General features: G+C 45.0%; 1 protein-coding gene across 1 annotated transcript; it reads left to right on the forward strand.

Moving 5' to 3' along the window:
- The first annotated feature begins 1,431 nt into the window (after positions 1-1,431).
- On the forward strand, positions 1,432-4,918 carry CFAP97D1 (CFAP97 domain containing 1). The gene is made up of 6 exons (XM_002919728.3): positions 1,432-1,617; positions 2,156-2,226; positions 2,494-2,612; positions 3,567-3,690; positions 4,258-4,314; positions 4,828-4,918. Exons 1-5 carry the CDS (start codon positions 1,494-1,496, stop codon positions 4,312-4,314), a joined length of 495 nt encoding a protein of 164 aa, XP_002919774.1. The 5' UTR covers positions 1,432-1,493; the 3' UTR covers positions 4,828-4,918.
- The last annotated feature ends 5,764 nt before the right edge of the window (positions 4,919-10,682 follow it).

Below are 10,682 nucleotides of genomic sequence, written 5' to 3' on the forward strand. Positions count from 1 at the left end.
CGCGGGAAAAGGCGGAGCGCGGACGGCCGGCGCGCTCAGCTCCCCGCAGGAAGGCGCGCCGCCGGGGGCCGCGCGGACGCTCCGGGGGCCCCGGGCTTGCCCCCTCGGCGGAGATGGCGTCAGCCGGGAGTTTCGGGGGTCCTCGGCCCACTCCCAGCTGAGGCCTTTTCTGCATCATTATAAACGGGGAAGTGCAGTAACTTAATTGGATTAAACGCAGAGCGCAATAAATGTTCCCGCTGAACGGAGTACACAGGTGTCGCTCAGTTTTTGCAGGATTACCGGGACACCCGATTCCGCCTGTGAGCTGATCTGCCTGCTGCGGAGCAGCGGCATTGACATTACCCGGGAGTTTGTCGGAAATGCAAAATCTCCGCCCCAGCCCAGCCCTGCTGAATGAGAATGTGCATTTTAAAAAAAAAAAAAAAAAAAAAAAAAAAAAAACAAAGGTTAAAGTTTGAGAAGCCCAACTCTGAGGCCCGTTTCTTCCAGCATTTACTGAGAGCCAGAATCCGGCTTCAAAGCTTAGACTCTGTGCAGCCAGGCTTGGCATTCTGACCCTGGCAAATTAACCTCTGAGCCTGTTTGCTGGGGGGGATTCTAGGACCTAATTCCTAGGTTATTTGAAGGATTAAATGTGGCACTCAAGGAAAGCCCCCAGCACCGTATAATGAGCACTCAGTAGGTGTTCTGCCACTACATCGACCAATGGGATGAGTACCTACCAGGTGCTACTGCACCTGTCCTAGCGTGGAGATGAATCAGGCTCCTTTGCAGCCCTCCCAGGAGCAGCTGCCAGCCCACCATGAGCCATATTAGTGTTTCATTTGCTGAAATCCCACTAAAAGCAGAAGACAGTCTCTGTCCTCCCCCACTGCTGATGGCAGATTCCCACCCCACCCCCACTCCTCCAAAAAGCAAATGTCTGAGGAATTCGGGAAACCCCCCCATCCTGAGCCCATCCCTGCCACTAACTTGGTTCTTGCACAGCAGAGCAGGCTGGTGCTTTGGACTTCAGTTTCTTCAGCTGTAAAATGAAGAAATTGGATGAGATTCTCATTAAGGTCATCTTTCACCTCCCCCCAAAACTTGTGGTCTCGAACCTCCGGAAGATCCATTGTGGTAGGGACTCCTTAGCTTACAGCTGAAGGTGTGTAACCACAGTTGGACTTCTCCAGCCCCAGCCCCCACCTCCCAGCCAGTGCCTTCCCACCCTTCCCAGCACACCACACCTTTGCCCCCTGGTGTTGGTGGCATCCGCCTGCCAGGCAGGTGAGAGAGATTCTGAGTCTTGCCCCTCATCTTGATTTGGACCTAAGCTTTCCAAAAGAAGCCCAGGGATAGCCAGACACATGCTGACACTCATCTTCCCTCCCCAAGACCAGTCCCTGATGTCATAATGGGGTAACTATGACAACCTGTCATGGGGACCGCTAAGTACCTCACAGAGGAGGCTGGGTGCCTCATTTCAGAAGTGAGACTAGGAAGAGAAGATGAACAATTCCCTGGATTATCTAGCCTACCCTGTAATCGTCTCTAATCACAGACAGACCACAACCTTCAGGAAGAAACTAGACTTTGGCCACTACATATTTCACAAGAATAGAATACAAATAGGTATGTGGGCCGTTGGGGCACGACACTGCAATTAGGGGTTCTGGAAGGGTCCACCTCAGAGATAGCGACAGTAAACCAGACCAGTACACGGCTTTGTGATGATATGGCCTTATCTGCTGGGTTGGGTCAAGAGGACGTTGGCGTCAGTAACAAAATTCATCTTCCGCCAGGAGATCAATGGATGGAAACGCTCACTTAAACTCTTTAAAGCCAGAGTAAGCTAGAGAGAGGGTAGGACTCCAGCTCCCAGCAGGCTAGTCTTACTGGGCACGGATGGGAGAGACTCCTTCATTGGATGCAAAGGACATTTATCTCTGTTTTACTTGTTCTGGTCCGCGCATGCTGTCATTTGTGCTAAAAACTCTTCAAAGATGTCGGTTTGGGAAATGAAACTAACCTGAAATTCCTGAACTGGAGTGAGGTCAGAATTCAAACCCATCGTGTTTATTAGTCGGGCCGTCGTCTAGAATGTGAGCGGGTTTTCCGAGGTAGCTAAGAGGACCCCCGTGTGGTAACGTGGCTCTCTTTTATCCTCTAGTGAAGCCTACTGTGGATACCAAACCTCCAATGGCACACACACATCACATTTTAAAACTGAGCAAACTACAGGTATTTGTTCTTGCCATCTCCGGATATACTTGGTTGATTTTCATCTATGTCCTGAAGAGGTCCAGTTGCCCAGAGCCGTATAGATACCCTCCTCACCCAGAGATTTGTTAAGACTCCCGGCCCTTTGCACACTGCCCATCCCTACGCTCTCCTCCCAGTCTCCACTGCGGCCCTCGATTTGCCCCTTTCCCACCATCCCAGAGGAGGGCGATGTGGAGTGTTTGGGTGTTGGACGATGTCACCATGGTGGGGCGCGGTTTCTTACAGGGTGAACAAAAGCGAATCAACAAAATCGAATATGAAAACAAGCAACTGTGTCAGAAAATCGCAAATGCCCATCGTGGCCCTGCCAAGGTGGATTGCTGGAATGAATATCTTTCCAAGAGGTAGTGTAATCTTTCTCATCTCTTCATCTTTGGAAAGTCCCCTTGTTGGGTTTTAGCGCGAGGTTCTCCTGAGCGGGCGATGTGCTGGAGGGAAGCTATCTTGATGGGCACCCAAAGAAGCCAGGGAAGGAGGATGAAAACTACTCAAAACTGGGAACTTTCTCTAGCGGCAAAGAGCTAACTTTTATTGCATCTAAAAGACTTTTTGGAGTCCTATTCAGAGTTTGTCACAAGAAAACATTGCACACTTTTGTAAAATGGTGACCATAGCTGAGATATGACACAGCATTCTTAAGAATCGGTTCCTCAAATATTTCGTGAGGAACTACTGTGTGCTAAGTGCTATGAATACAAAGATGAAATGAGATATATATGTTTCCTAGCCTCAAAAAACTCAAGACCTGTTAGGAGAGAGATTTCTGTAAACAATAATGCAGTGTAGACAAGGCTACAAAAGAAGTGTATGCAAGGGAAAGAATTGGGGGGGGGGAGTTGTAGGAGACCTTGTCAAGGTGCCTTTCCTATATCCTTGTATGTCTGAAACCATTGAAAGGTGAGATGAGGTGACACAGAACTTGTCACCAGCCTTTCGTGATATGTCCGTAGGCGAGACCTTCCCCATCATATAGACCAGACATTCTCAGTCGCGGTTTCACATCATAATTCCTGGGGTGCTTTTACAAAACGCCAATGCCCAAGCTGCACCCAGAGCAATAACACAGAATCTTCTAGTGGACGTCAGGATTGAGAACCAGTGATACAAACCTTGCCAGTGTTGTGCGTGGACTCCAGAGCATAGTCTAGTTCAACAGCTGTAGGGGGTCTCAGGGTTCAGTGGGAAAGTCTGTTCCTTGAACTTAAGCAACCCATAAACCTTAAGGGTTTATGACATCAGGGCTTCATCCGAGAGGGGAGTTTTATTCTTCAACCATCTCAGGATTTTGTGTTTTTCAGCTTAAACAGAGAAACAAGGAACCGGGAACTAGTGAGAATCACTGTGGAAAACCAGGGCATTCTGAAGAGGCTTGGTGATCGCAAACCCCACTATGACCGCAGGTTGTCCGAGATGGACTGGCAGGCACGTGGCTACTCTGTCCTCCTCCCTCGCGCCCACGCAGTTCGTCTGTGTTCAGAGTAGAGTCAGTCTCAGAAGAGACCCCTAAGCGGTTGAGGGAGAGATTGTGCAAAATGCAGCAATTGGTTAAAGAAAGAAAGAAAGAAAGAAAGAAAGAAAGAAAGAAAGAAAGAAAGAAAGAAAAGAAACCACCCAAAGCAAACAAAACTAATGACAGGAGCGAACCATCCAGGAGCTAATCCATTTGCTCCTTGGGTAGCAAAGCTGCCACGTGTCAGTTTCAGAAACTATCTGATAGCATCTTCCCTCGAGCTTTAATTCATTAAAAAAAGACTGAATGTACAAGCAAAGAGGAGGAAGTGTACACGATTTCATTCACTTAGGAATGACCCTTCAAGAAGGAAAAAAAAGAAAAGCCTTCTGGCAGTGTTTTGAAAAAAAAAAAAAAAAAAACCCACTCCCTGGCTTTGGTCTGTAAGGCTTTTCTAAACCAGCCTTAGGAGCTAGACCTTAAGTTTAGCACCAGCCCCGTGGCATTGACCTAAATCTTTCTGATTTTTTCCCTTCAAGAATTCAAGGCGCTATATCAAAAATACAACAAGATATCTTCTCTCCAGAGATGAATAGGTATGTCTTAACACGGCTGCTTCTTACTGGGAAATACAGTGATCACGGTTGATAGCAAAGCCCTAAGAACTTAGATGGAACACAAGGGACCCAGATAAAGGGATGGCTTTTTGCCCTCCTGTAATATAAGGGAACTTAGAGCTCTCTGTTTCCTCTCTCCAAACGAGGGAGGAAATGGTTGGCTTTTGTCATTAGCTTTGAGTCTTTACATGAGTCTAAGCAGAAGTGATTTTTTCCAGTAAGATACAAACAGGAGGTCTCGTGGCTTTAATGTTGTGCCAAAGTTACATTACAGGTCTCTGTCACTATTCAAGTCCTGTTGTGTTGGCATTTGTATTATTTAACATTATTAGTAATGACTAAGTTGTGTGTGTGTGTGTGTGTGTGTGTGTGTGTGTGTGTGTGCTGTCGTCCCCGGGGAGAAGGATAAATGGACACTCAGGCTTTCGGAAGAATCGTTCCATATAATTGATGTTTCTCCATTTCTCTCCCTCTCCTCTCCCTGGATACAAGGTTACTCACCATGGAAAAGATACAAGAGAAAGCCCTAAGGTTTCTTAGCTGCTTAGAATTTCAAGACACTCCCAAGTGGCTGCATGCTTAATCTTAGGATGCTACAATAAAGCTTGGAACATAAAATGAGTAAGTTACCTTGAAAGTACCCAAAGGCTTTAAGTCCCATCCTCAAAGAGAGACAGAGCGGGGCAGGCAGAAGGGAGGAGGCAACAAGCATTTTCATTTGGGGCTATGAAAAGAAGTTTCTATGGAGAAAGTAAGAGAGAGAAACACCTTAAAAAAAAAAAAAAAACAACATATGCCATCGCCACCATCCTAGAGAGGAGGAAGGTGGGGTAAGATGACCCAGCCCCAAGCACAGCTCTGTCAAAACGGAAAACAGAAGCACGTGATAAGATTAAGGTTCAGACAACACAGAGAACAAATGCCATTAGTTTCTCTGTGAATACACAGCATTGGAAAAGAATGCTTCATTGATGTTTCCGTGTACTCTGTTCATTATAGGGGCAGCCACAGGGAAAGTGTCAAACATATCTCAAAACATGGCAAGACAATGCTGCATGACTGCTACGACTGGTCGTGCTGGGTTTGAGCCTGACTTTTTAAGTTTTTTATATTGAAAGAGCGTAAATCTTAAGTGTTCTCATCACGAATAAATAAACTTTTTATTTTAAAATCATTAGATTCACAGGAAGTTGCAAATAAATGTACGGGGGTGGGGGAGGCTCCCATACCCTTCACCCAGCTTCCCCCCAAGTTCGCATCTTGTGTAACTGTAATACGGTATCAGACCAGGAGGCTGACGTTGGTACAATCCATAAGAGTGTATACAAATTTGACCATTTATACATGCACTCTTGTGTGTGCGTGTGTGGAGCTCTATGTAATGTTATCACGTGTAGCTTTGGTAACTACAGTCACGTTCGAGATACATTGTTGACTGTACCATCATCCGAAGCCCCCCGCTTCCTCCCATTCCTAACCCCCGGCCCCTGGCAGTCACTAATCGGTTTTCCATCTCTGTAATTACGTTATTTCTTGAGTCTTACATAAATGGGATCATGTGGTATTTATCCATTCTTTTGAGACTGGCTTTTTTTAATTCCACATAATTTCCTTGCAATTCATCCAAGTTGCGTACATCAAAAGTTCATTCCTTTGTACTGCTGGGTAGTATTCCGTGGTATAAATGTACCAGTTTGTTTAACCATTCACCTGTTGAAGACATTTGGGTAGTTTCTAGCTTTTTTTACTACTATGAATAAAGCAGCTATGAATATTTGTTTCAAGTTACTGCATGGAAGTAAGTTTAATTTCTCTGGGATAAACACTTGAGAGTACAATTGCTGGGTTGTATGGGAAGCCCATTTTAAAAGGAACCACAAATCTATTTCCAGAGTGGCTTGTACCATTTACATTTCTCCAATGGATAAGTGATCCAGTTTCCCCACATCCTCACCAGCATTTGATATTTTTCATTTTAGCCATTCCGATATGTGCACAGTGACATCTCATATGGTCTTAATCTGCATTTCTCTAGTGATTAATGAAGTTGAACATCTTTCATAGGCTTACTTGTCATCTGGGTATCCTCTTGTGTGAAATGTCTGTGAATATCTTTTGCCCATTTCCTAACTGGACTGTTCATTTTTTTAATATTGAATTTTGAGAGCTCTTTATATATTCTAATCCTTTGTTGGATATGTGATCTGCAAAATATTTCTCCCAGTCTGTAATGTCTTCTCTCCCTCTTAACATAGTCTTTCATAGAGCAAAGTATTTTAGTTTTGATGACATCCAGTGTATCAATGATGAAACAGTTCTGTGTTTTGACCATATCGATGTCAATATCCTGGTGACATCGTGCCATAATATTACCATGTGCTACCCCTGGGGAAACAGGGTAAAGGGCACATAGGATCTCTACCTATGTTATTTCTTACACCCACGTAAATCTGCAATTATCTCAAAATAAAAACTTTAAAGAATAAATCAACATGTCCAATTACAAATTCATTATTAACTGGTTCCAGTTTATGTCAGTTTGAAGAATCACCTCAATCTAGATTCTTCCTCTAGACATACAGGTTAGAAACTTTAGGGTCATCTTTACTTTATTACCTCTCTTTCTCCTTCTCCCTGAGTACATAATTTCTTTTCTTTTTTAATTTTTAAAAAAGATTTTATTTATTTGAGAGAGAGAGCATGAGAGAGGAGAGGGGCAGAAGGAGAGGCCTTCCCCACTGAGCAGGGAGCCCGATGTGGGACTCTACCCCAGGACCCCAAGATCATGACCTGAGCTGAAGTCAGACACTTAACCAGCTGAGCCATTTAACCGCTGAGCTTAAGCAGCACCCCCAGCCCTGGCTACATATTTTCAACCCAGCACCCCTACTGCTTAATGCCTGCATGTGCTACTGTGAGTTTCCCTTCATGTGAGAATGTCTTCATTTCCCTTTCGTTCCTTAAGGATAATTTCATCACATACAGAATTCAAGATTGATGGTTCTTTGCTTTCAGTACTCTATAAATGTTGCGTGACTTCTGTCTGCCTCCATAGTTTCCTTTATAGGCAATACTAAAATAGAACTCGAATTGGTGTTTCTTCCTGGTTGTTTCTCCCTGTTTTTCAGATTTTTTCTTAGTCTTTAGTTTTCAGATTAATTAGGATGTGTCTTGTGGATTTCTTTGGTCTTAACCAACTTGGAGTTCATCAGCTTCTTGAATCTGTAGGTTTCTATCTTTCACCAAATTTGGGGAGTTTTCAGTCATTATTCTTTGAATACTTTTCAGTTCTGCATTTCCCCTCTCCTTCCAGGATTCTGATGATACAAACATTGGTCTTTTGTTATTGTCTCATGGGTCCCTGATCCTTTTCTTTCTTTCTTTTTTTTCTTCCAGTCTGTGGTTCAGATTAAATTGTATTGATCCGTCCTTAAATACCCTGATTTGATCTTCTGTCATTTCCACTCAACTACTGAGTTCATCCAAGTTTTACCTTTCACAATAATTTTTCGTTTCTATATTTTCCATTTGGTTCTTTCTCATAACTTCTATTTCTTTGCTAAGATTTTCCAATTCAAGAGAATTCGCAATTGCTTGTTGAAGCATTTTTATTACAAGTGCTCTAAAATCCTTGTGAGATAAATTCTGACATCTGAATCATATCAGTGTTGGCATAGTTGGTTGTCTTTTCTTTACATTGTTGTTTTCCTGGTTTGGGGTATAATGAATGATTTTCTGTGCATCCTGGACATTTGGGTTATTAGGTTAAGGATCCTTTAATTCTATTTACATCAATTTTAGCAGGTAGGAGCCCTATTTAGGTGTAATGTATTGTTCTTGGTTCTTTTATGGGTTTTAGTTCCAATGGAAATTCATTTCTCTTTTCTTTCTCTTTTCTTCTTTTTTTTTTTGTTTTTTGTTTTTTGTTTTATGGTTTTACTAACACAAATACGACATACATAGAAGCTGTCTGTCTTTTCGTTTTGTTCACTGTGCAGCCTGGCATTGGGATCGGCGACTCTGACGGCCAACTGGGCTAGTCTTTCCACAATAGTTTTGCAGTGCTTGGAGGAGACATTGTGAGCAATCTCTGCACAGTGAGATTTGTTGCACATCAGCAGCACTTCCAGCACCTTGACGTCGTGGACTAGAGACTTACTTCTGGAAGCCACTGGGCAGCACGTGCTTTGCTTCCTTGTTGCTCCTGTAACCAATGCTGGGCATCACGATCTGGTCCTTGAATCTTCTGTGCACCCTACTGTCAATGCTTCTGGGTTTCCGCCAGTTGCTCTTAGTTTTGACATGCCGGTCTGACGGGTGCCGATGAACTTCTGGTCCTCTTGTTAACCATCTCGGGCTTCACCAGAGGGCTGAGGGCAGCCATGATGCTGAGTAAGAAAGAGATGGCTGCCATGGAGGCAGGCAGTGCCCAGGGGGAGATGGCGATGTGTGGTTTTCTGAGCCCTCGCAATACCGTTCTGGTCTGCGTTGCTTTCTGGGTGCTGCTGGGGTGCCCACTCGCTCCCTGCTGGTGTCTTCTGTGGTATCAGAAGGTGCCTCCCTGGATTGCGTGGTGTTGCTGGGCCGCCTTCTGCAGAGGGACAGACAGACGCCACTGCCACCGTATGGAGGGCAGGGAGGCTCAGGGCTTTGCTGCTGCTGGGAACGGATTGGGCCACTTGCTGGCACCCTGGTGCGAAACTAGGGTGGGGGCTCCCCATATGTCTCTACTGGACTCCCTGTCCTTTGGCCGAGAAACCAAGCTTTCCTTTCTTTTTTCTTCTTCCCCCCCTCCCCGCCTTCTTCGTCTGTGCCTGTTGGTGGTTCTGGGTTGCGGGCCCCTTCAGGGCTTAGTCCAGGGTGTATGGGAGATGAAAAGAAAACCCAAGAAACTCACCACGTTGTTGCTCCTCAAGTCCCGAGGTCCCTAGCCAGCCCACCATCGTCTTCCTTTTTCTTTTTATATATTTTATTTACTTATTTGAGACAGAGAGCACACAAGTGGGGGAAAGGGGAGGAGCAGAGGGAGAGGGAGAAGCAGAGTACAGAGCTGAGTACAGAGCCCGACGTGGGACTCCATCCCAGGACCCTGGGATCATGACCTGAGCTGAAGGCAGACACTTAACCGACTGAGCCACCCAGGCGCCACCCCACCCTAACCATCGTCTTCTAGCTTTCAGAGTCCTTTTCTCGCTGTTTTTAAACTTCTGAGGTTTTTAGTTGTACTTAGTGGAGAGAAGGAAAACATCTTGTTCTGAAACCACAAGCCTGCCTTTTAAAGGAAGCAATAGTTTGAGACTATATTCAAAGGGCAGGAAAAAAAATAGAGTAAGAAACTGCCCCACATCCACTCCCCCCAGATAAATGCTTATTGATTCTGACCTGGATTGGGCTTTGTGCTTGTGCTGGTGTGCTGTCATTAAATAAATCACCCAGGGCTATCGCTCCGGTATGCACGATTGCTGTGACTTGGTGGCACCCGGGATGTGATGCTGGATAAGTGGATGTAAAATTGTGAGAGGCTACACGTCTAGATGTATGTATTCAAACGTACAAGGGTAAAAGCACAGCTGGCTGATGTTTATCATAGCTGAGCAGTGCCTGAAGGATGGATGATTCTAAGTTTCTTAAACCCCGCTCTTGCAGAGTGGAGTGGACGGCAGAGGAGCTTACAAATTGCTGGCTCGAGGATGGCAAATAGGATTAATTCATTTGCTAACTCCACTCAATTGATCCTGGATACTTTGTCCTGAAAGATCCAAAAGCCACGCCTAGAGTTAGCAGGCGTGTCACGTCCCATGAGTCCTGTCTGCCGTGGGTATAAGAATGGGCGGTGGCAGCTGATATGCCCCACCCATTGAACATTCGCGATCTAGAAAAGTCCTCTAGAGTGCCCATTCTTTTTGTAGACACAGAGCTGACCTGAAGACCCACGGAGGAAAAAAAAAAAGGTGTATCTTGAGGGGTATGTAATAAAGAGATTTCTTGGTGTGGGGGCCCAGAGTGATGGACTTTTGCCAAGATTTTGCCCTGGGGCTCAGAACGTATGTAGTTCTAGCTGGAATGGGACTTGGCGTGGCATTTACACACATGCCACCAATATCTATGTGTAAACACGTGTGGGTTTTTTGGTGTTTTTTTTTTTAAACAAGACTTTTCTGCTTTTTACAAAGAGTATAAACACCTTAAAGATGACCTTTGTCTCTGGGCCCTACCCATTCTACTCTCGCAGGCCAGCTGCAGATAACAGCTTATCTCAGGGGCAAGGAAGTTACTTGGGTGAGAAGTGAGACAGGCCTCCCATTTCCATGGCCTGCTGCTTAACATACATGAAGAGAATTAGTACC

Source organism: Ailuropoda melanoleuca, chromosome 13 (assembly GCF_002007445.2).
Source record: "Ailuropoda melanoleuca isolate Jingjing chromosome 13, ASM200744v2, whole genome shotgun sequence".
Classification (NCBI taxonomy): Eukaryota; Metazoa; Chordata; class Mammalia; order Carnivora; family Ursidae; genus Ailuropoda; species Ailuropoda melanoleuca.